At 43.7% G+C, this 26,273-nt stretch overlaps 1 protein-coding gene across 5 annotated transcripts in view; it reads right to left on the reverse strand.

The window, feature by feature from the left end:
- Positions 1 to 26,273, reverse strand: part of EVC2 (EvC ciliary complex subunit 2) — a 306,369-nt gene that overhangs the window by 20,722 nt on the left and 259,374 nt on the right. For all 5 annotated transcript variants that reach the window (XM_069202996.1, XM_069202979.1, XM_069202987.1 and 2 more), the window contains one exon: positions 7,906 to 8,007. In XM_069202996.1, the coding sequence (XP_069059097.1) occupies positions 7,906 to 8,007 (102 nt within the window). The remainder of the gene's footprint in view (positions 1 to 7,905; positions 8,008 to 26,273) is intronic.

A 26,273-nucleotide genomic window follows, 5' to 3' on the forward strand; every position in this document is an offset into this window, starting at 1 on the left:
TCAATGGAAAAATGTGTTGTGTTGTGTTGATGCTGCATTTTGGCACCTAGCCCCACCCACAAAAGTGAGGTACGATTTTTATCAGGAGACTTGGGAGAAAGTTAGGAGGTAGCAAATTAGTTAGAACTTTCCATCACAGAAATGTGAGGCAAATGTGTTTTTCGCTCAAAGTTTGAGGTTTGCAATCGCTTCTGATAAGAGCCATACAAGTCACCCCACTCTCGATTCCCCCAGGTGTCTAGCTATAAAAAATGTGCAGCTTTGCTAGGTTTCCCTAGGTTCTAGCTGAGCTAGGTCCAAAATTTACAACTAAGAACATTGCAAAAAAGGGGGCAGTTTTCAATGGAAAAATGTGATGGGTCCATATTGCGTTGCCACTATCCCCACCCACGCAAGTGAGGTACCATATTATTAGGAGACTTGGGGGAATGCTTGGTGGTAGGAAATTGGTTGCTCCCTGCAGATTCCAGAAACGTATATCACAGAAATGTGAGGAATTTCTTTTTTTTTCAGTCAAAGTATGAGCTTCTGGGTGGAAAAACGTGGTGGGAGCCACCCAAATTACCCAACCCTGATGTCATGTTTTAAAAAATGTGCAGGTTTGCTATGTTTCCCTAGCTTCTGGGTGAGCTGGGGCCCAAAACCTATAGCGAGGAACGTTGCAAAAAAAGGGTTCCGTTTTCAATTGAAAAATGTGATGCGTCAATGTTGCGTTTTGGCGCCTTTCGTGTCGCAGCCACTACCCCACCCACACAAGTAATGATAGCATTTTTATCAGGAGACTTAGGGGAATTGGTACTTCTCTACATTTGTGCCTTTCAATTTTAAGCCAGTGTGTGACAAAGAAGACATTTTGGGAAATGCCCTCTAATTCAGGTGCTTGTACGGGTACCAACAGATTCAGAGATGTGCAAGTAACCACTGCTACTAAACTCTATCTTGTGCCCATTTCGGAAAGAAATCGGCATCCTTGATACATATTTTTTACTTATTATTTTCTACCACATGAATTGCACTGGACCTATTACACAATTTAAAACCACTGCAAGATGCAGTTCAGTTATTGGCTCTGGGTACCTTAAGTTCTTGCAAAACCCACAAACCCTATATATCCCCCAACCAGAAGTATCAAGCAAATGTAATGGCAGGCTGCTTTTGTAATTCAACCATCATAATGAAAATCTGCAAATGAAAGGAGTTTTTTCTCCCATCATTCCATTACGGAATAAAAATAAATAAACTGGACAACCTTCAGGGTCCACAAACCCAACAATTAATATGAAGAACAAAATAAAATAGCTGTGTCCTATATTTATTTATGGCAGGTTGGGCACAACCAATGGCCGTTGTCCGTGCACTGGTAATGGGTGTAGGAATTGTCCCAAGCCCTCTCTCAGGACAATCAGTTTTCCAGATTATTAATCACCTTATTGTTTTTATTCTCCCATTTTCCTCAGGGGTTTTTGAATTTCGAGACATGTTCCTTATGACAAAAAGGTATGATCCCATGCTGCTAACATTGTTGCAGTGCTCAAACTTGGATTCCTATTGGAGCATGCTTTCATTTTAGCTCCGTTAATTTAGAATAACCCGCATTTAGTTACATACCATAGATGTCTGTGACCGGTTGCTTCTAGCGCTAGAAGCATGCATCTACCCGGAATCAAGTTTTCTTTATTAAAAAAAAGGGAGTTTACAGACATATTTAAGCATCTTTGTGGCTGAGTGTACAGCTTATTGCCAATAGAACTAAAAAGATCATTAGTACATGCTGTGTTTCAGTCAACTACAATTTTCTAAAGTGAATCAGTGACATTGCTTTCCTTATCCACTGGGGCCCTTAAGTGCCCGTCAACAGCCAGAGCTAAGAGACATCATTCCAGAGTGTTTGTTCAAGCTTCTCAAAGCGCTGTAGCCTGCAGATGTAAGCCGAAATTATAGATGCAAGACTTTGTGACAAATGCGTTACTGGTGGTACAGCAACACCAGATTGCCATCTCATTAACATTGCTTATAATATGGCAGCATGTGGTGCACTGGTCCAGAAGCATAACTTTGTGCATGTTGAGGCTGCCATAGGTAGCCATTAAGAAGATGTATGAGTTTTATTAAAGTACTATGATAAAAAATGCTCGGAGAACTTTTAAAGCTTCGAGTACCTTTCCATCAAACTGAGAATGCGGACAAGTACTTTACTCACGCAGGCACGTCAGAAGCTTTACAATTACTCCTCTTTTGCTTTCGATGTAAGGAGCAGATAGTATAGAAAAGGCGCCCGGCTTCCCTCCCTCCCTTTGTGACGGCCTTACAATCAAGGCACAATGGATCATGATGAAAAGCCCAGTCTTCGTCTGTTTTAGACGAGGATAGAACGACTTGACCTTGAAGGGTATATCAATAGTGAAGGCTACCCCAATCCAAATGTAATATCCCCTTCAGGCACTTCGCAAAACTTCAATACTCTTAAGGAAAACCTATTTCAAAAAGTGAAGTATACGGGATGATAAAATCTTCCCGATAGTGAGGAGCAGTATCATATAGGTTTAAAGACCAGTACTGGACTTCTAAAAATGAAACACTTTTTCACTGACGTGCAACACAATTCAGAATTCTTCTTCAGATTTAGGCAGTGTGTTACAATAGTCCAAATTGACAAAAATACATGACCTGATTGCATTTGAAGATACTTAGGGGCAATTTGTTGATTTCGTTTTACTGAGGAGCAGAGAATATAAATAGAAGTGGTAAAATGCCTTCAAACAGTTAAATTGAGGTTTTCGATTTGGATTATCAGGATACAGGCAATTTGGAAATAAAAAAAAAAAAAGTATTTACATGGCACATTTTGCAAATTGGGAATTGACAGTAACCTTTGATTAACACAATCACATTTTCACAACAATCTGCATAAGTTCCCTCAGAAGCTCCATTTTTAACCCGCACTTCTGAAATGTTCTTGTGGTGTGTGATACTTTTTCTGAGCTATTTACCGAGCTAGAAAACAATGAATAGACCAGGGAAATTGGAGATATTCGAACTTTAAAATAACAATGCTTGCTCACCTTGAAAATGTATAAAAGGCTAAAACAATTTCATCCCACGTACTATTTAGCATGGTAGGTCAAACGACCCAGAAGTTTGTAATGTCCTAAAAATAAAAGCAATATCCCATTGATGCTGCCATTATTGCCATTTAGGCAGAATGCGAAATGATCACAAAAGTTTACTTAAGTATGACAGAAAAGTTCTGTGAATAAAGTACACCCAGATTCAATACGTCGTAATTCTGCACTACCAGATGTTATGACGCAACACTTCCTTTGCTGGCATTTTATTACATTTTTGGGTCTGGCTTACTAGACAGCTCAAGCTGTCCGGTTGCGAAGATCTTTTGAGGGATTCGAAAAAACTTACAGTGGGCTTAGAGCTCGCCAGTTGTTTATCACTTGTTTGCTTTGTCACTCTTATTTGGTTGCTTCTCATTTGATGGCTTGCCTTTCTTATCTTGTGTTTATCTCTCCCCTGGAGCATAGCCTCATAACCTTCCTTTTGATTGGCTGACTTCCACTACTCACTTTTAAGCAGTCCCTGAGAGTGCATGTGTTTTCTAGCTTTCGCGCTCATGGGCTTCTTCCATTAAGCACTCCATGACAGTGTATGCTTTTCCACTTTATCCCTTGTATGCTTATCACCCCTCCGTAATATGTGTTGCTTTTCTCCTTCATGTTCTGCTCTCTCTCTTATTCACATGTACATCTTCCCCTGTCACCTCCTGGGCTCTGTGTTGTTTTCGCCCTCTTGTGCTGCTTCTCACCTCTCTCCACCCAGGTTCATTTTTATTGTATCCCAGCCAATCAGCTCCTCCTTTACTCTGTCACCCACTTCTTTTCTGTACTCCCATCCGTAGCAGGCTTTTACATTTTCTTTAAACTTTCATTTATTTACTTTTTGTGGGTCTGACAGCTGCCATTTGCTACTGGACGCTTTCATGCACTTACAATTTCATTTTTTATTTTTGCATTTACTATTCTAAGTGGGGGTATACCATCTAAGATTGGCCAATAAGAAAAAGAATAGTTCCTGCGTTATTCCAAAGGCCCTTGTATGCATAGTGAACCATGCACATGCATACTGCATAATGCACATGCTTACCTAAAGGATAGTCCAGCTGGCAGCAGCACTGGCAAAACCACTTGAGTTTTGTTAATGATAAGCAAGAAATGTACAAGGCAAGTACTATTGGCTTTGCGAATGCTTGTTTATAGAGAGCTCCAAATTAGGAATGGTCAGATTGTATGTGGAAGACAGAAGAGGAGGTAAAAGGTTAACGTGTATAAACCTCTTCCCCAGCACATTCTGTAAAGCACAACTGAAGGCAGCAATTGTGAAGTTTGGGTATACAGTCACTGGTAAGGCTATTTTGTCAAAACAATGCAGAGAGTAAGCAGCATTTACAAAGAACACTTTATGCAAAGCTACTACATATGTTCACATTCAACAAAATGACTCGTATTTTCTATAGGTACATGCCGTCTAAAATCAGTTGCAGGCAAGTTTCAGGTGATAAGTGATCAAAGAAGAAACATATCCAAATAGCTAATAAAAGTGAGGCATTAAGTATGAAAGTATTTACTGCACACTGGATACAAATAGATATCACTAAATCGCCAGAGATTAAAACATGCTAGAAAAGTATACCAAATGGATACGTGCTCATGTGATGGGAGACAAAACAGGATTAGTCGTTTATATTTCTGGTGATTTATATTTCTGTTGATTGCATAATTTAACGATAAACAGACTGCTGTACCGCTTGATACGATATGAAGCTAAAATGGTATCCCAGTTGATAACTGTCATCCTCTCTTTAGAGCCTTTTTTACGCAGTGGCCAGGAACATAGTAAGGTTTTTAAAAAGTCACAATTAAAAGGGTAAAACAGGCTGTACCCAGTAAAAGGAATACCATATGGGCATATGTGTGAAGCATAACAGGCATTCTAGAATATCCTGGTCTCAATGAAGTAACACAAGAATAATAAAGAGAGAAAAGTAAACACTACAACAGTGAAAGCAAATGGGATTACCTCCTATTATCTTATCGCTCATTGTATCTTTTTCTCCATTTCTTCCTTATATTTTATGAATTCATTTCTGCTCCCCCTCAACATGCTATCAGGCTGATTGCCTTCCCACCTATTTCTATTTTAGGTACTGACATGAATTTCCAGTATGTCTACTTTCGAATTAAACCTCAAACCTGTATGGGATCTATAAGCATGCATGTGTTTAGTGCTCGAATTTGATACAGGCACGTACACATAAACCAACTCCTAATCGACACACAAATAGGTGCACCTTTGGATGCAAATGTGTGTATATAGAGTATATTTATGTGCCAAACTCAGGCACATGTGCAGATTATCCCACACACATATCAAAACACATTCAAACACAAACATAACTTGAAGTGTTGGGGCATACTGTCTGAAAGGGAGAAGCTAATCAGTGTGTGTTTCCAATAAGGACACAAATTAGCTCTACTCCTAGCAGAACAAGAGAGGGAGAGAGCATGAGCATTCATAGGTTTACTGACTAATGTTTTGGAAGTTCTGTGTTGGGTGAGGTTAGCTGTGTATGTTTGTAGGCCAATATGTATGAAGAAGGTCTAATAAAAAAAGCGAATGCAAATGTGCCTATTACCAGACACACAGCCAGACACAAATGCCTAGTTTTTTTCTGAGCCATAATTCTGCTCTTGATTCATTCTCTGACCTCCTCCTCTCTCATCTCTATGTCTCTCAGCTCAATATTCTCAGTATTTTCCTCCATTTACTTCTGTATGTCTAAGACTCATTTTTACCTCGATATGCTTTTGGTCCCTGAATTACATTTGTGCCCCTGAGGTACTTGTGCATAGTGGTAATTTCAGCAACTCTATGTTTTCTTGATCGCACACACATCTGTCTCATGGGGGTATGTCTCACTTTTATGTCCCGGTCTATGTGGATCTTTCTGTCACCATTGTACCTCTACTGTCTCACTTTCACATTTGTATCTAAGGAGATTTTCTTTTTCACTCTTGCCTGGTTATGTTGGACATCTCTCTCTCTCAAATCTTATCTTTCTCTTTGTCACATATTTGTTTCTGGTCTGTGTAATCTCTGTACAACTGGCCATTCCATCACACCATCAGATGCGATATACTTCCACTTTCTTTGCTCCTCCGATCTCTCTGTCTTACCTTTAGTCATATGATGGCATGCATCTGTCTCTTTCTCTCTCTTCTGGCTATTTGAGTTATCCTTCTACTTCTCTTTCTGCTCTCTCTCCCATGCCTTCCTCAGACTCCTTTTGTTTTTATTTCTATTCTATTTCTTACTACCATCTTTACTTCCTCCTCTTCAACTCCTCCCTTCTTCTACATTCTCAACATAACTGAACGCCTTGTTAGAATAGGGATGTGGAGGACTGCGATGGAGGATGGAAGGGACTTCCATTACTTCACAGCCCACCAGCCAATCATAACAGGAAGAACAGAAAATCCACATGTAGAAATAAATAATGTGTTTATTCATGTAAGTAATAGTAAAGCATGACGAAGCGTGATTATTCACAGGTGGAATTAACTGTTCCTTAAGTGCTGAGGTGGAGTCATATCCCCTTCAGCTCTTTTCTCGGGAATGATATGGAGTCCCTTAAAGTGCAAGCAAGAACACTCACCCACAGGGATGATAAACTTATGCCAAATCTTAGAATAAATAGAGGAGTTATCGGCAGGAAGGACTCCTAGTATAAATTCCAGTTCCTGTTAAAGAAAGCTAATCAAACTGTAGAACCACGATGGAATTGAAAAGCCATTATTGCCCTGCCGATTTCACAGAAAGTGCAACCAAGGGCAGAGGCTAAGGTTTAACTAGACAAAACTGATGGCATGATGAATCCAATTATTGATGACAGTGATAACAAATGGGCCAGAATGCATACACTAAAAGATGAAACCCCCACAGAAAGGTGCCTTTGAGAGCAGGTTTTATATATAAAAGTACATGCCAGAACAAGTAATTCAATATAACCCCTATCCTCATTGGTTACTACAAGCGTTGTATAGTGGCTTTCTAAAAAAAGTTAAATAAACCCATTTCCCTGATAGTACGAAATGGACAGAAGGAGTAGGAGTTATGGATATTGTTCCAAGACCTTGAGCTCAGGGTGTGTCCAAGGACTTTTGCTAGTGGAAGAAAAACAACTTTTTCAACCCACCTCAAATTACAAAGGCGCCTCGCTGTCTAACCCTAGGTTGAATATAGCACAACTAAGCTGGCTGTATCGAACGCAACTACTAGTTTTACCTTGCCCCTCAACCTCTGCATGCAGGAATAAATTCGCTTGATGGCGGTGAATGAGTCCAGTGTACTGACTTCATATTTCAAGTCAGGTGGTGCAAATTAGATCTGGCTGAAAGAGTTCAATCTGAGAAATCTACACAAATCTAAAAGAGCAGTCCGCCTCTTTCTCCTGTTTCTAGGTTCGACTGTGTAAGTTACGATGTGGATGTCGGAGCATACATAGAGAGAACGTCATACATCATGGTGTGGGACACCAAAGAGTTCCTGACAGTGAGGTACGATAATTTTCTAAACCATTTAAGTGTAAATGAGCTGTACAAACCTTCGATGAAGCTTGCTCACACATTTGACTAGTTAGAAAAACATTTACATGGCAGTCCAGCACAACAAAAATGATACAGGCAATTTAAAGGAGACTAGAAGGGCACACAACTGGTTACATGCATGGATAAGTGAAGTAAGTATTGTTCAAGATCAAATTAATGCTAGACAAACTCCAAGAACCCTTTAACAATGACGACTTTCACAAAGGTAATACACATGCAACTATCTTTTTACCTTCCTTTTCTTTTAATTGTTGAATGTGTTTTCTCCAGCCCCTGGTTGATAAGAGATTGTCTTACTCTTGTCTCTAGCGCTTTCCATGACTCTTGCGATTTGCTGGAGTTTAAAAAAAAGTCAAATGTTAAAGTTATTTTTGAAATAAGATAGTTGTTTTTATTCAAGAGCTGTATTCAAAGACAAGTGACAGAAATAACAATTCTGCAAAGTCCTATATCAATATCCTATGACGAAATTACGTTACAGCCTATAGGTTATGATAGACTTTCAATCCTTGATGTGGTCTCCCTTAACTTTTGCCTCTGCTTCCCAGGTTGTTGATATTCTGGGCACTTTACCCCTGCTAACTAGTGCTAAAGTGCAAGTGCTCATTTGTACAATGTATGTGTAATTGGCTTTCCATCATTGGCATATCTGACTTACTAATAAGTCACTAGTATAGTGCACTAGAGGTGCCCAGGGCCTGTAAATCAAATGCTACTAGTGGGCCTGCAGCACTGGTTGAACCACACACGAGTAGCCCTGTAAACATGGCTCAGACCTGCCACTGCAGTGTCTGTGGGTGCAGTTTTAAACTGCCAATTTCACTTGGCAAGTCGACCCACTTGCCAGGCCTAAACCTTCCCTTTTTATACATGTAAGGCACCCCTAAGATAGGCCCTACATAGCCCCATGGGCAGGCTGCAGTGTATGTAAAAGGTGGGACATGTACTTATGTGCTTTACATGTCCCAACAGTGAAATACTGCCAAAACCGTTTTTCACTGTTGCAAGGCTTATCTCTCTCATAGGTTAACATGGGGGCTGCCTTTAAATGTTATTAAGGTGCAGATTCCCTTTGGCGGCAGATAGAAACATGGAGTTTAGGGTCTCTGAACTCACAATTTAAAAATACATCTTTTTGGGAAGTTGGTTTTTAGATTGTGTGTTTGAACGTGCCACATTTAGAAAGTAGGCATTTTCTTGCTTAAACCATTCTGTGACTCTGTTTGTGGATTCCCAGTCTGGGTCAGTGTGACAGTTGAGCTGTTTGCATCTCTCGCTAGGTGACATTGACACAAAGGGAGCTGGGATGTAGGGGAGGAGTGGTCACTCACACCTGAAAGGGCTGTGCCTGCCCTCACACAATGCAGTCTTCAACCCTCTGGTGTGTGTCTGGGGCTTGCCCTGGGCAAGTCAGGATCTCACAAACAAGAGAGACTTTCCTTTGAAGTAGGCCTACTTAAAAGGCATAAAGGAGTATAAGAAGAGTACCCAAAAACCCTGAAAATGAGATCTCTTCCGGAACCAAGAGGAACCTCTGCCAAGGAGAAGAGCTGAAGAGAAGTGCTGCCCCTGCCTGTGATTGTGCTTTGTTGGGCTATCCTGCAGTTGCTGCTTCTGTCTGTGAAAGGGGACGAAGACTGGACTTTGTGGTATAGTCATGCTTGAGAAGAATCTCCAAGGGCTTGGATTGAGCTTGCCCCCAGTTCTGAACTCTCAGGGCTATCAAAGATTTCCCTTACCAGCACTTGGACTCTCTGCTTAGACTCCTGCCCTGACAAGTCGTGCCCTATCCAGTCCCTGGGCCCTTGAAAGGGGAAGTTGGTGAAAATCCAAGAAATCTGACTTTGGACGACTCCAGACCGACACCGCATCCAGTGATGCCACCTGCAACCGACTCTGTGGTCCTCGCTGGAGTGTGATGACCCTCGCAGGCCCGACATTGCTGCAGCCCCAGCGAAGTCCACGACTCCGTGGAAGTCCCTGCACCATGTCATGAACGCCGGATACAGACTCCGCCTGAAGTGCGCGGATTCAAGGCTTCGCACCAAGGACCCGGCGCCTCTCCATAACGCTTCCAGTCCTTTACCCCACAGCACCGGAACCGACACCGCCTTGGATCCAGCGATGCTGCGATCCCCGACCAGCTTGTTTTCACATTTTACTAAGGTACTGTTCTGGGGGTCTATGTGACTCCGTACCCGGTGCTACTGGCGTCGGCTTGTTGGGAAAAACTCTGTCACTACGCCGTGTTATCACCTCATCAAAGCATTTTGTGTTTCTAAGCGCTGTTTTTGAGTTTAATCTTTAAAAATTCATAACTTGACTTGTGTATGTCGGATATTTGTCGTTTTGGTCTTGTTTTTTTTTAGATAAATATTGGCTATTTTTCTAAACCTGTGTTGAGTAATTTTGTGGTGTTTTTACTGTATTACTGTGTGTGTTGGTACAAATACTTTATATCTATTCTCTGAAGTTAAGCCTGCCTGCTCGTGCCAAGCTACTAAGGGGGTGAGTGGGTGTTAACTGAGGATGATTCTCCTTTACCCTGACTAGAATGAGGGTTCTTGCTTGGACAAGGGGTAACCTGACTGCCAACCAAAGACCCCATTTCTAGCAGGTTATGAATATCGTCTACAGATTTTCTGTTTAACATAAATGTTGTGTTTCATTGGGTACAGATTTTCCATTATTAACTCCAATTGGATATTTTTGTAAACTATATTTAGAACAGAATATTTAGGAAAGACAGCATTCTGATAGCAATATTCTGGTACCAGACCCTGGTGGCTAGGGACATATATATCAGCTGGAACCATAGTGGTGCCATTGGATGGTGAACGGCCTCATTGTACAATAGTTAAAATTCCAGAGACAATAGTGTATCATCAGCAACCATCATTGGTTTTCTAGTGCTACACTACTTCATTAAGAACAGCAGGATCAGTTCCACACACCTAACTTTTTCAAAATCATTAACATGCGTTACCAAAGGTGCAAATAGAGTTTAAAAGACTAAGGGGGTCACTACGACCTTGGCAAGATCTGACCGCCGTGTGGCCGCCAATGCAGCCGCACCCCCTGCCGCGGCCATTTGGAGATCCCCCCTGGGCCGGCGGGCAGAAACCTGGTTTCCGCCCGCCGGCCCAGCGGGGATCACGGCCGCAACATAGGAGCCGGCTCCAAATGGAGCCGGCGGTGTTGTGGCCATTCAACGGGTGCAATTGCACCCTTCGCGCTTTTCACTGTCTGAATAGCAGACAGTGAAAAGCTGCATGGGGCCCTGTCAGGGGGCCCCTGCACTGCCCATGTCAGTGGCATGTGCAGTGCAGGGGCCCGCAGGGGCCTCATGACTCCCCGTTCCGCCAGCCTTTTCCTGGCAGTGCAAACCGCCAGAAAAAGGCTGGTGTCGGGGACTCGTAATCCCCTGGGCAGCGCTGCAAGCAGCGCTGCCCAGGCGGATTATCACCGCCGGGACAAAAGTGTCGGAATACCGCCGGCCCCGACGGTGCGACCGCGGCGCTTCCACCGCGGTCGTAATAGGCCAGGGAGCACCGCCAGCCTGTTGGCGGTGCTTCCGTCATTTTAGCCCTGGCGGTCTCGTACCGCCAGGGTCAAAATGACCCCCTAACTGTTTCTCCTTGTGTCCCTCCAAGTATGGGTATGTTCCTAATGCAACAATATCAAGATGAGAAACCTCACAATGGTGCCTATGAAAAAATAAATTTACAATGGAAGTAGGCTCTCCTTCTACCGGAATTTTCGCTTTGGCACAGAAAAGACATTAAAGGCATTTGAACTAGTTTTACAGAATCTGTATGAAAAACACATGGCTTACCCACTGCCTCCATCTGCTAAATTTAGAATAAGATGCAGGGAAAGGTACATTTCTTTGAACAAAAAGAGTAGGCACTCCACCATGTTGAATCATGGGGCCCAAATGCTAAGTGTTATGTCTTAACTAAATACAGTTGTTTTCTTAAATATATATATATATACAAAATAAATTATTAATACATGAAAGCTATTTCCAGGGACTAAACTCCATATTACAAAAATGGCACTTGTATCGGAATATTGGATGGTATATATATCCAGCTGGTAATCTTAAAACTGCCAAGGAAAGAAGGAGACATGATAGCATATGATTAAAAAAAATAAGATTACCATTTACAGCTTGGATATCTGATACCATAGTTTATGAGTGCAATGTTAAACCTAGAAATTAGGCTGACTGGGAAGCTGATAAAATCAGTACACTCACTTTTGTTACTGTCATTGCCTAAAGTGAAAACATGACCACAACACTTGGCCCTTAAACGTATGGTTTGGAACGGGAAACACCTGGAACAACGACTCCGAAACCACGAAGTCGTGAAAAACGAAAGCAAAACAATGCTTTCATTTTCCAAGACTTCCTGGTTTTGGTACATTAATCACGCATGTCTGAACAACATACATGCGTGCTTAAGGTACAGAAGAAGGGAGTTGACGTGGTGCAGGAGGAGGTAAGTTGGGCTGGGACTGGGGCTGGTTTTTTGGGGGGTGGGTGGCTGGGGGGCTCGGGTGATTAGGGTTTGGGAGGCAGGGTTTAGGTTTAAGGGGTGGGCTGGGGGGTTGGGGTGTTTAGGTTTTAGGGGTGGGGGTGGAGACTCGGCTATTTTTAGTTTTTGGGGTGGGGGCTGGGGTGATTAGGGTTTGGGGGTCAGGGTTTAGGTTTAAGGGGTGGGTTGGGGTGTTTAGGTTTTAGGGGCGGGGTGGGGACTCGGGGTATTTTTAGTTTTTGGGGTGGGGGCTGGGGGTGCTTGCATGTAAATGAAAATGTCACTTACCCAGTGTACATCTGTTCGTGGCATCAGTCGCTGGAGATTCACATGTTCTGCATAGCTCGCCATCTGGTGTTGGGTCGGAGTGTTACAAGTTGTTTTTCTTCGAAGAAGTCTTTCGAGTCACAGGACCGAGTGACTCCTCCTTCTGTCTCCATTGCGCATGGGCGTCGACTCCATCTTCGATTGTTTTCCCCGCAGAGGGTGAGGTAGGAGTTGTGTTGTAGTAATAGTGCCCATGCAATGGAGTGATTAAGTATGTACCTATTTAAGGTGAAAATAATATATACAAATGTACAAAGTTGAAGCTAACTTCCGAACTGCTACAGGCTCCCGGGGAGGCGGGTGGGCACAAGTGAATCTCCAGCGACTGATGCCACGAACAGATGTACACTGGGTAAGTGACATTTTCAGTTCGATGGCATCAGTCGCTGTAGATACACATGTTCTGCATAGACTAGTAAGCAGTTATCTCCCCATAAGCGGTGGCTCAGCCTGTAGGAATGGAAGTGGTCTGAAATAATGTTCTTAACACGGCTTGACCTACTGTGGATTGCTGTGCGGATAGCACGTCTACACAGTAGTGCTTGGTGAACGTGTGTGGCGTAGACCATGTGGCTGCCTTACATATTTCTTGCATTGGGATGTTCCCTAGAAAGGCCATGGTAGCACCTTTTTTTCTGGTTGAGTGTGCCCTTGGTGTAATGGGCAGTTGTCGTTTTGCTTTAAGGTAGCAGATTTGGATGCATTTAACTATCCATCTGGCTATACCTTGTTTTGATATTGGGTTTCCTGCATGAGGTTTTTGGAATGCAATAAATAGTTGTTTAGTCTTTCTGATGTTTTTCGTTCTGTCAATGTAGTACATTAATGCTCTTTTGACATCTAAGGTATGTAGTGCCCTCTCAGCTACGGAATCTGGCTGTGGGAAGAACACTGGTAGTTCCACTGTTTGATTTAGGTGGAACGGTGAAATAACCTTTGGTAAAAATTTAGGATTAGTCCTTAGGACGACTTTATTTTTGTGTAGTTGTATAAAAGGTTCTTGTATTGTAAACGCCTGAATTTCGCTTACTCTTCTTAGAGATGTAATGGCGATGAGAAATGCAACCTTCCAGGTTAGGAACTGTATTTCGCAAGAGTGCATGGGTTCAAAAGGTGGACCCATGAGACTTGTTAAGACAACATTTAAGTTCCATGAAGGAACAGGTGGTGTTCTTGGTGGTATAATTCTTTTAAGGCCTTCCATGAATGCTTTAATGACTGGTATCCTATATAGGGAAGTTGAATAGGTAGTCTGCAGGTATGCAGATATTGCTGCAAGGTGTATTTTAATGGAAGAGAAGGCTAGGTTAGATTTTTGTAAGTGAAGCAAGTAACCCACTACATCCTTTGGAGTTGCGTGTAAAGGTTGGATTTGATTATGATGGCAGTAGCAAACAAACCTCTTCCATTTACTTGCATAGCAGTGCCTAGTGGACGGCCTTCTGGCTTGCTTTATGGCTTCCATACATTCTTGGGTAAGTTGTAAGTGTCCGAATTCTAGGACTTCAGGAGCCAGATTGCTAGATTTAGCGATGCTGGATCTGGATGTCTGATCTGTTGGTTGTGTTGTGTTAACAGATCCGGCCTGTTGGGCAATTTGATGTGGGGTACTACTGATAGGTCTAGCAGTGTTGTGTACCAGGGTTGCCTTGCCCAAGTTGGTGCTATTAATATGAGTTTGAGTTTGTTTTGACTCAATTTGTTTACCAGAAAAGGAAGGAGAGGGAGAGGAGGAAAAGCGTAGGCAAATATCCCTGACCAGTTCATCCATAGGGCATTGCCTTGGGACTGCCTGTGTGGGTATCTGGACGCGAAGTTTTGGCATTTTGCATTCTCTTTTGTTGCAAACAAGTCTATTTGAGGTGTCCCCCAGAGCCTGAAGTAAGTGTTTAGAATTTGGGGGTGAATTTCCCATTCGTGGACCTGTTGGTGATCTCGAGAGAGATTGTCTGCAAGTTGATTCTGGATCCCTGGAATAAACTGTGCTATTAGGCGAATGTGGTTGTGAATTGCCCATCGCCATATCTTTTGTGCCAGCAGGCTCAACTGCGTTGAGTGTGTCCCCCCTTGTTTGTTTAGATAATACATTGTTGTCATGTTGTCTGTTTTGACAAGAATGTATTTGTGAGTTATAATTGGTTGGAAAGCCCTTAATGCTTGAAAAACTGCTAGCATTTCTAGGTGATTGATATGCAGTTTTGTTTGATGTACGTTCCATTGTCCTTGTATGCTGTGTTGATCGAGGTGTGCTCCCCACCCTGTCATGGAAGCATCTGTTGTTATTACGTATTGTGGAACTGGGTCTTGGAAAGGCTGCCCTTTGTTTAAATTTATACTGTTCCACCATAGAAGCGAGAGGTAAGTTTGGCGGTCTATCAACACCAGATCTAGAAGGTGACCCTGTGCTTGTGACCATTGTGATGCTAGGCACTGTTGTAAGGGCCTCATGTGCAGTCTTGCGTTCGGGACAATGGCTATGCATGAGGACATCATGCCTAGGAGTTGTAATATCATCTTTGCTTGTATTGTTTGTGTTGGATACATGCGTTGTATGATCTTGTTGAAATTTTGAATTCTTTGTGGACTTGGAGTGGCTACTCCTTTTGTTGTGTCTATTATGGCTCCCAGGTATTGTTGTACCTTGCACGGTAAAATGTTGGATTTTGCAAAGTTGACGGTGAAACCTAGTTTGTAGAGGGTTTGTATGATTTGATTGGTGTGGTGTAAGCACTTTGTTAGTGAATTGGTTTTGATTAGCCAGTCGTCTAGATACGGGAATACATGTATTTGCTGCCATCTGATGTGTGCAGCCACTACTGCTAGACATTTGGTAAAGACTCTTGGTGCGGTTGTTAAACCAAAAGGCAATACCTTGAATTGGTAATGTATTCCTTTGAATACGAACCGTAGGTATTTTCTGTGCGATGGATGTATTGGTATATGGAAAAACGCGTCTTTGAGGTCTAGGGTTGTCATGTAGTCCTGTAGTTTTAGCAATGGTAACACTTCTTGTAGCGTGACCATGTGAAAGTGGTCTGATTTGATGTAGGTGTTTAGTATTCTGAGGTCTAGGATTGGTCTCAGTGTTTTGTCCTTTTTTGGTATTAAGAAGTACAGTGAATAGACTCCTGTGTTTGTTTGTGTGTTTGGTACTAATTCGATTGCATTCTTTTGCAATAGTGCTTGAACTTCTATTTCCAGAAGTTCGGAATGTTGTTTTGATAAATTCTGTGCTTTTGGTGGTATGTTTGGAGGGAATTTTAGGAATTCTATGCAATAACCATGTTGGATAATTGCTAAGACCCAAGTGTCTGTAGTTATTTCCTCCCATGCTTTGTAATAATGACCTATTCTTCCCCCCACTGGTGTTGTGTGGAGGGGGTAAGTGACATCTGAGTCACTGCTTGGTTGTAGGGGTTTTGGGGCTTTGAAATTTTCCTCTATTCCTAGGGAATTGCCCTCCTCTGTATTGACCCCGAAAGCCTCCCCTGTACTGTCCCTGGTAGCTGGACGGTGTTGCCTGCGAGGTGCCGGCTTGTGTGGCCTGACCCCGAAACCCCCCTCTAAAGGGTGTCTTGCGGAAGGTGCAGTAGGTTCCTCTGCTCTGCGGGGAGTAGAGTGCGCCCATGGCTTTAGCAGTGTCAGTGTCTTTTTTTAGTTTTTCGATTGCCGTGTCCACTTCTGGTCCGAACAGTTGTTTTTCGTTGAAGGGCATATTGAGCACTGCCTGCTGTATCTCTGGTTTGAACCCAGACGTTCTTAGCCATGCGTGCCTTCTAATGGTCACAGATGTATTAATTGTTCTTGCAGCTGTGTCTGCTGCGTCCATAGAGGACCGTATCTGGTTATTTGATATGTTCTGACCTTCCTCAACCACTTGCTTTGCCCTCTTTTGTAGTTCCTTGGGTAGATGCTCGATGAGGTGTTGCATCTCATCCCAATGGGCTCTGTCATAGCGCGCAAGTAGTGCTTGAGAGTTAGCGATGCGCCACTGGTTTGCAGCTTGTGCTGCGACTCTTTTCCCAGCTGCATCGAACTTGCGGCTCTCTTTATCTGGGGGCGGTGCATCCCCAGATGTGTGGGAGTTGGCTCTTTTCCGAGCTGCTCCTACTACGACGGAATCTGGTGGCAGCTGTGTGGTGATGAAAACAGGGTCTGTAGGAGGTGCCTTATATTTCTTTTCCACCCTTGGCGTTATTGCCCTACTTTTGACCGGCTCCTTGAAGATTTCCTTTGCGTGCCGAAGCATACCTGGCAGCATAGGCAGGCTTTGGTAGGAGCTGTGGGTGGAGGAGAGGGTGTTGAATAAAAAGTCATCCTCAACTTGTTCTGAGTGGAGGTTTACGTTGTGGAATTGTGCCGCTCTAGCCACCACTTGAGAATATGCTGTGCTGTCTTCTGGTGGTGAGGGCTTTGTTGGATATGCCTCCGGACTGTTGTCCGACACTGGGGCGTCATATAAGTCCCAAGCGTCTTGATCCTGGTCACCTTGGCTCATGGTGGTGTGAGCCGGGGAATGTGACGGAGTTTGTGCTGGTGAGACGTTAATTACAGGTGGAGGAGAGGGTGGCGGAGTCACCTTTTTCACCATCTTGGTTTGTGGCGCCTGGTCTGTTTGAAACTCCAGTCTCCTTTTTCTCCTAATAGGGGGAAGGGTGCTTATTTTTCCTGTTCCCTGCTGTATGAAAATACGTTTTTGCGTATGGTCCACTTCGGTGGATTGCAGCTCTTCCTCAAACCTATGCTTTCGCATCTGAGAGGACAGGGATTGCTCCTCTGTATAAGAGCCTGGACCTGGGTCGGTTACGGGTTGTTTCGGCACCGAAACCCTGTCTGTATGTTTTTTCGGCTCCGAGGTGGCTTTTTTCTTTTTTGGAGTCGAAACCTCTCGGCGTCGATCTTCGTCGGTGCCGCTGTCTCGGCGTCGAGCCGTTTCTACACCGCTATCTCGGTGTCGTTGCCTTTCTCCAGCACTTTCTCGATCCCGAGAAGGCTGCGTGCCGGTGTCTCGACCGGAGTCGGACGATCTCGGCACTGTTTGGGCCTTTTTCGGTGCTGATGGTCGGTCACCGAATTTATGGGTGGAGCCATGGCCTGGTGGCAGTGGCGTCCCCTGGGCCTTGTCACTTTTCTTATGTGTTGTTTTCGACGTCTTACTCACGGTTCTTTGATCGTCGAATTTCTCGGAGTCCGATTCGTGGATCGAAAAGGTTTCTTCTTCCTCTTGTTCCTCGAACTCTCGGTGCGCTGTCGGCGTGGACGCCATCTGAAGTCTCCTGGCTCGACGGTCACGGAGTGTCTTTCGGGACCGGAACGCGCGACAGGCCTCGCAAGTCTCCTCACTGTGCTCAGGTGACAGGCACAGGTTACAGACCAAATGTTGGTCTGTATACGGGTATTTGTTGTGGCATTTGGGACAAAAACGGAACGGGGTCCGTTCCATCGGCGTTGTTCTACACGCGGTCGGGCCGACCAGGCCCCGACGGGGGATCGAAAGCTACCCCGAAGGGCACCGGAGCGCGTCGACCTTCGATGCGGTGTTGAATCTAACTACGCGGATCCCGAACGCAACAATACCGGCGAAAATCTTCCGAAATTTACTAACTTTCCGTTCTGAAACTCGGAGCGACAGGAACACGTCCGAACCCGATGGCGGAAAGAAAACAATCGAAGATGGAGTCGACGCCCATGCGCAATGGAGACAGAAGGAGGAGTCACTCGGTCCGTGACTCGAAAGACTTCTTCGAAGAAAAACAACTTGTAACACTCCGACCCAACACCAGATGGCGAGCTATGCAGAACATGTGTATCTACAGCGACAGATGCCATCGAACACACTGATATATCCTATTCCACCCAGTTGTATTGGGCAATTAAATGAAAGACTAGACCCAACCCACTGGAGAGTTGTTAGAAATAGGGTCTCTAGATGGCAGAGGTATTCACCTTTGTCCAAATATAGACCACGATACTAGTCAGGGTAAGTTACACACAATCCAAATTATCCTGTGCCCACCCTCTGGTAGCTTAGAAATGAGCAGTCAGGCTTGACATAGAAGGCAATGTGTAAAGCATTTGTGCAATAAATCGTACTGTAACACAGTGAAAACACCACACAAATACACCCCATAGGTTTAAAAAAATATAAGATATTTATCTGATTACATTAAGGTCAAAACGATAAAGATTCAATAAGTACAATTCAAAATAGCACTATTGCAAGATTAAAAAGAGCCTTAAATCTTAGAAATCAACAATTATCGCTTGTTAGCACAAATTACCTGGTTTGTGTCAAAATTATCACGCACGAAGACCGCAGAGGAGGAGATGCGTGGAAAAATAGGGTGTGTCTTTTCATTCCATGCTGCAAGGGGCTTTGCGTCGACTTCCGGCACACAGGCTTGGTTCCTCACTGTGATGCAAGAGTATTTTGACACCCAGGGACGATGCGGGGACATCCTGGGCATGCAGGATGAAGTCACAGGTGATGCGTCAATCCTATAAGTCGATGTGTCAAATTTTCCATCGCACGGCAGGGACTGTGTCGATTCTTCACTCGGGAAGTCGGGCTGCGTCGTTCTGGGTCGGCCGTGCGTCAATCCAATAGGGCTGTGCGGCGAAGTTTCTGTCGCAAGGCAGGCGCTGTGTCGATCCTTCACTCGGGAAGTCAGGCTGCGTCGTTCCGGTTTGGCTTTGCAGCAATTACCTCATCGCAAGATGGCTGTGCGTTATTTCGAGCAGGCTGTGCGCCAATTTTCAGCGCACAAGGAATTTCCTCAAGAGGTAAAATCTTTTTGGCCCTCAGACTTCAGGAAACAGGAGGTAACCTCAATCCAAGCCCTTAGTGAGCACTTCTCAGCAAAGTCAGAGGGCAGCAAGGCAACAGCAGGGCAGCAGTCCTTCACAGCAAAGCAGTCCAGATGAGTCCTTTGGGCAGCCAGGCAGTTCCTCTTGACAGGTTGTAGGTTCAGGTCCAGGAGTGTCTGAGTTGGTAGGACCCGGGACCCAGTTTATATACCCAAAAGTGCCTTTGAAGTGGGGAAATCTTCAAAGAGTGGTTTTGAAGTGCACAAGGTCCCCTTTCAGTATAACCCTGTCTGCCAGGGTCCCAGTAAGGGGTTTGGCAGTCCATTGTGTGAGGGCAGGCCAGTGTCCTTTGAAATATAAGTGTCAGGCCCTCCACCCTTCCAGCCCAGGAAGACCCATTCAGTATGCAGATGTGTGCAGGCGTGACAGAGCATCCTGTGTTTGTGGTTGTCTGGGTGAAATGCACAAGTGAACTGTCAACCACACAGCCCAGTTGTGGACTGGAGACAGGCTATAATGCACAGAAGGATTGTAAGTGCAGAGAAATGCTCACTTTCTAAAATTAACATTTCTATAATAATAATATAAAATCCAACTTCACCAGTCAGCAGGATTTTGTATTACCATTCTGGCCATACTAAATATGACCTGTCTACTCCTTTCTGATCAGAATCTACGACTCAAACAGCATATGAGGGTAGCCGTAATGTTAGCCTACGAAAGGAGCAGGCCTCACAGCAGTGGAAAACGAATTTAGGTTTTTCCCACTACCAGGACATAAAAAACACACAGGTATATGTCCTGTCTTTTGCCTACATAGCACCCTGCCCTATGGGTTACCTATGGCCTACCTTAGGGGTGACGTGTAGAAAAAGGGGAGTTGAGGCTTAGCAAGTACTTTTAGATGCCAAGTCGAAGTGGCAGTCAAACTGCACACACAGGCCTTCCATTGGCAGGTCTGGGACATGGTTAAGGGGCTACTTATGTGAGGGGCACAATTAGTGCTACAGGCCCACTAGTAGTGTTTAATTTACGGGCTTTGGGCACATGCAGTGCACTTTACTAGGGACTGAGAAGTAAATTAAATATGCCAATTGGATATGAGCCAATGTTACCATGTTTTAAGAGAGAAACCATTTGCACTTTAGCACTGGTTGGCAGTGGTAAAGTGCACAGAGTCCTAAAACCAGCAAAAACAGTGTCAAAAAGTGGAGGGAGGCAGGCAAAGTTGGGGGTGACCACCCTAAGGCTGTCAGGTCTAACGAGTACATACAGAAACGGTAGACTGGTGAGCTTTGCAGACTTTTGTATATGATGGAGATTAATACCACTTTTCAAGTGCATACTAGGATGGTAGCACACATACAAGTGACATCACAAGACATTTCTAATGGAGCAGAACTGCATCCTCTGAATCAACAAATCATGACACAGAGGGAGTGGACAGACGGAGGACGGAGTTACATAAGGCTTGTATTTCAAAATGCACAAACAGCTGGTTGTGAGAGAGGTGGGGAAACTGCCTGTCATTTGGCGAATCACCAGAGCCAAATGGCTGCCAGAAAACTGCTAAAATGAAACTTGTACATTATAAATGTACACATCGAACACACTCAACAGATGTACAAAAATAACTGAGCCAATAGTGATCAATTCCCACAGTGTGCATGTGAATTAGGTACATACAGAGACAACCTTCTGAGGATGGGTGTTAGCAAAGTTGAAGAAATTGACATGATGCTGTTACTCTACGTGGTTCTTTAGTTTTCGAGATAGCTACCAAGAAGGACAGTAGCAGTCTCTACAGTGTAGTTAGAGTTACGGCAGAGTTTCCATAGGAAGGACGTTTTTTATTTTGCTGATAACTTTGGTGGAATTTGAGGGAATCTTCATGTTCATCTACATCAGCTACTTACTGGAAAAGTTTCAGGGTGATCCATTAAGCAAGGGTCGAGATAAAAGCAGGAGGGTGGGTCTGAAAATGCCTTTTTCCCATGTACATTTTCTAAAGGAAAAATCACACCGTCGACATGCACTGCTAATAATCTCACATATTACAAGGGTCATGACATATCCTATGACATTACTCATAACATCAATGCAACACGCAAAGTTACAACATTGTTGGCAAGACTGTGCATAGCGGGAGCGCCATGTACAGTAGATGGGGAATAGGAAAGAGAGACATAGATGAGGAATTAGAGAGAGTGGCTGAAAAGAGTGAAGAATGGAGGGAAGAAGGGAAAGAGAGAAAGTAACCAGTGAAGCACTCATCTTGCTTCAAAGGTGTGGTCCAATTTTTTCAGCACTACTGGTTTCTTTACAGCAAGTAAGCAACGACACCTGTAATAGCAATAGGGCCTATAGCACTAGTTACATCTACCACACAGTAGGGACAACAGCTGCAGCAAGAGCTGTGATGACATCAAGAACCACAAGAGCAAGGAAAATAACAATAGCAGGAGCCACAGTAGCAACCACTGCTGTAACCACAGCAGTGACAGAAGGTGCCACAATCGTAGAGACAACAACAGGGACATCAATTACTAGCAAGGAACAGACACCAGCAACAGCAGCTTCTACAAAAGCAGGAGTCACAACAGCAAGGACACAGAGCAGCCATAACTGTTAAAACAGTAAGCACCTCAGTGGCACTACGGCAGGCGTGACAGCAGTTAAAATACTCCTTGCATTTTCTACGGATGTAAACCTCATTACTTTTCATATAGTTGTTTGAGTACATATTTCTCATTTGTGTGCTACATGTTGTATTGCTTGTATATGTGTATCGCAAAACATTTTAACACATTCTGTACACATTTATCAAAGTGGACCGCCCAGGCCTCCATGTTTTTTCAATCAATCATTAAGCATTTATAAAGTGCGGCTTGTCACCCCTGGGATCCCAAGGTGCTGTTTTTTGGGAGGGAAGCTTGCACAGCTTGTACCTATATGGTTTTATGTGCAGTCTCTATATTTTGTAAGGGAGGACTGCACTGTTGTCTCTCGTTTTGTGCCTATGAGGGATGCTCATGATGAGGCTAGCATTGTGAGTGCTGTATCAGTCGTGTTTACTGCTTTACTTGTTTCGTATGAGAGAAGTTTGAACTCCTTACTCCTATGCTGTGCATATATCATGCAAAGGAAACCTATGTTTATCCTTACTTTTCAGTGCCTATTTCATGCGTGGATGGCTTTCACATACCCTGCTGTACCAATTTAGTGAGGAACATTTTTTGCTGCTATTGTTCTCACAATATCAGTATGATTTGGGGAGATTTGAAAAGATGCTGTCAGCGCTAGAACTCTTGTGTGGGGAAAGCATGTGCGGCTTCTTCTCATGCTCTCTCTCTTTGTAAAGAAGCTTTGTTTCAGCCTGCATTTCCGACCCCTTTTTCTCAAAAAACATTCCACTGTTGCATCGATGGTGTGCCTGTTGTGAGTGAGGGGCAATCCTACAGAGATGTTTCCTTTGCTTTGTTTTGCTTTGCATGTGCAAGTGAAGTTTGCACTAATCTGTCCGTGGTGTACCTTTTTTATTTGTCAGTGGCACTTCAACTTCTGCTGGCTCTGCTGGAATTAATCTCCAAGTGGAATATGTACTCTCACCTTCTGCAGAATTATGGAGTTCATCAGAGATAAAGGCAAACTTTACTTTTAAATAACAAGCAAAATCTTCTAAAAATAAATATACTATATGGCCAAACTGTAATTCATGCACCTTTCTAAAGAAACAAAATCTCATAAATGTTCTTTAAAGCCATATTGCCAAATTGCTCAGATACTTAGGAAGGGATTATTTGTATAGTATTTAAAAATTAATATGAACAAAATGCTATAGTTGAATGCATTTATATAGCACCAACAATTTCCCTGCTGCTACTTAAGGCAATGTTAAAACGTGTAGATAGATGTCTGTATGATGTCGCCCCTTATCACGAGGTGTTGTGCTGGAAACGTGTACCTTTGTGCACTCCTACACCTTGACCCTGTTAAAGGGATTTACTTTGCTATTGCGTTCTGTCAGTGCCCATGTACGCATTCTACAGTGTGACACTGTAGAAACTGGCTTATTGTCTTTTTTTAGGTGATTGCAAACAGCAATCAGGGCAGCCTCCAGAATGTCTGAGACATACATTCACTTAAATCTAAGCCTGTAAGATATGTGCGAAGGGTTTTTCAAAGCTGTTGCAAGGACTGCCACGACGACCAGTCATGGCACAAGAACCAGCCAGTCATAGCTGGGCAGAGCAAATGGGGAATTGGCAGCCCCGACATTGGGCTCTGTGTCACCTCAGAATGTTAAACAGCACCTCAGAGTTTTTCAGCTAGGGTCTTGTACACTGTAAGTGACCTAAATTAGCAGCACTCGTGTATATATTTTTAATTCTAGCAAATAAGATACCATAAGAGTTGCATTTATAACAGCAAGCATGAAATAGTACCTTATTTTCTAGTACTCAGGTTACTCTAGTTACTCGCATGAGACCAGTAAGGACCATAATGAATCAGGGCACAAATATTTGTCTTTTTTCACCGCTATGGCTATGTGGAACATAGTTTCTGAAAGACAGGCATGATTTCTCACTGCATGGAAATGATGCTCCTGCCTACCATGGGAGATCTAGACCTATTAAAGTACTTCTACAAGCCGCCATCAGAAATGTATTTAAAACCAGGATAGTGGCGTAACGAAACTGGAGCACCCTCCTCCTCCGGACTCACTCAAGCCCGGTGCTGTGCCCATGAGCTCGAGCCCAACCCCCTCCAGGAGGGCTGCAGAGGCCTTTGTTACGCCACTGAACCAGGGGTGTAGAGCATGCCCCGGCGGCGCAGCGAGGGGGCCCATTCAGCCTTTTCAGTTGTGGGACTCTCAGGTGCACGTGCATCTAATTAAATTCTACGGCGGTCCCGTCAGTCTACACCACAGCATTGTTTAATTGTTTGGCTTTTTAGACTATCTATTTGACAAATACATTTTGAAAGGCTTCCTGGGGAGCAGAGGCTCACATCCTCTGAGTGTGCCACAAAAGACAGGTCCACTTGGTGCACTCGCTTCTTGCAGTATCGAACCTACGCCACACTTACCTCAAAGCTCGAAAGCCACGACTGACTCTTGCACTTATTTTTCGGCTTATTCGGCACGCTACAGGGAATCTTTAGGAGCGATCATATTTTATTTCATATGAAACAAATATTTCTGACGCTGCGTTCAATGCAACTATTACAGCAGATGGCCTGGGATCATTGCCGACGGAGTGGCACTGTCTATGGGATTCTCATAACATCACAATCTGTTTGTGATTTACTCGTGTGGATCATGGCATTGGTACATTGTACTGACAGTTTAGTATTTACTGCCATCTGCTCTGTACGCATCATAATTGCGGTAATATTTTTCTTTTTGTAAATATTTCCATAGAATTAAGAAGTAAATAGCTACTTTTTAAACAAGAAAATACAACTTTGCAAAGGCATGAGGCAGAAAACAACACGGTAGCTAAAAAAAAGAGTGGTTTGTTAAATACCTCCCGCTTTCACATTCAGGTTATCAAACATGTCCTAAGATGTTTCTCTCTCCCTGTCTCATATATTCAATGTGTATTTGTGTGCATAAGAAAAAATATATATACATATTCCTATAGCTACATTATCTAATGGCGGTCACCACCGAGTAGTTTTAGTTAGATTTGAGTTTCCATACAAAAAACTTTTTTTTGTTTGCTTCTAACTTTGACACAGGTTGATGGATCTGACCAAAAACATTAAAAAAAAAAAACAATTCTCAACCATCTCAGCTCCTTCCTTGAGAGTTTCAGGATGATCGGTCAAGGGGTGGAAAAAAGAAAGGTAGGGGTCCAAAAAAACGTTTTCCCTGTTATTTTTTCAGTAGGAAAATTGAGCAGCAATATTGCAAATACTACAGAACAGATTTACACCAAATCTGGCATGAAGCCAGATCTTGGTTGCGAAAGGGTGCTCTTTGTGATTGGTTGTCAATATGTTCAGTAGCTTTTGAGAAATATGAGTAAGAAACTTTGTATATTTAATATTGCAGAGGATCTGTGGAGCTGACAGATCTTAGGATAAGATCCGATTGGCTGCCAGGACATCAATAAAGATGTGTTGGCAGCCATGTTAGGATTCAGGGACTGAGTCCCGTGAACTCAAAAACATGTTAAATAGGGGGGCAGAGATAGGGATACCCTGCCATTCTAGGCCTTGGTGGAGAGGCTAAAAACGTTTTTTAAAATGTAAATTGCAAATTCACATATTAAAAAAAACCCTGGGGTGAGCCAGGGTTAGGGGCGAGGGGTGTACTGCACAATCAATTTAACAGCAGAGGGAAGATTGCAGGCCCACAGCCGAGCCTCCCTGAGGCCCCAGGAACCCCATCGCCTGAGGCTTAATTAAAGGTGGGGAGCATGAAGCTCCCCTCCCTAAGCCTCAAAAGGGCCTGGGGACCCCATACCGTAGGATAAAAATTACTTAAAACGGGAAGGAGCATGCAGTCCCCCCCTCTCCAAGCAATGGAAGGCCATAGGGACCCCACCTACTGGGGTGGAAATTCAAATTCAGGGAAGGATGGTCAAGTGGCCCCCCTCTCTGAGCCTCAAAAGTCCCCAGTGACCCCTTCCCCCAGGGCCTCTATTTTAAAAGAGGAGTGGGCGTGCAACTCTATCTCCATTGGCCTGCTCAACTTCTTGAGTCCTGGCGCCTAAAACACTGTGCGCCATGCACAGCGATTAACATTTTATTTTACATTTAAAAAAGCCCATAGAAATTCACTGAAACAAAACAAAGGTGTAGTACTGTGATGATTACTGTGATGATGTAATACATTCTCGTGCTGGGCTGTGAGTAGGAACATTCTTAGAATGTTGCTATAGGAAGTCTTGGACAGGTATTGTATGAACTGAAGATG

Source organism: Pleurodeles waltl, chromosome 1_2, assembly GCF_031143425.1.
Source record: "Pleurodeles waltl isolate 20211129_DDA chromosome 1_2, aPleWal1.hap1.20221129, whole genome shotgun sequence".
NCBI classification, from domain to species: domain Eukaryota; kingdom Metazoa; phylum Chordata; class Amphibia; order Caudata; family Salamandridae; genus Pleurodeles; species Pleurodeles waltl.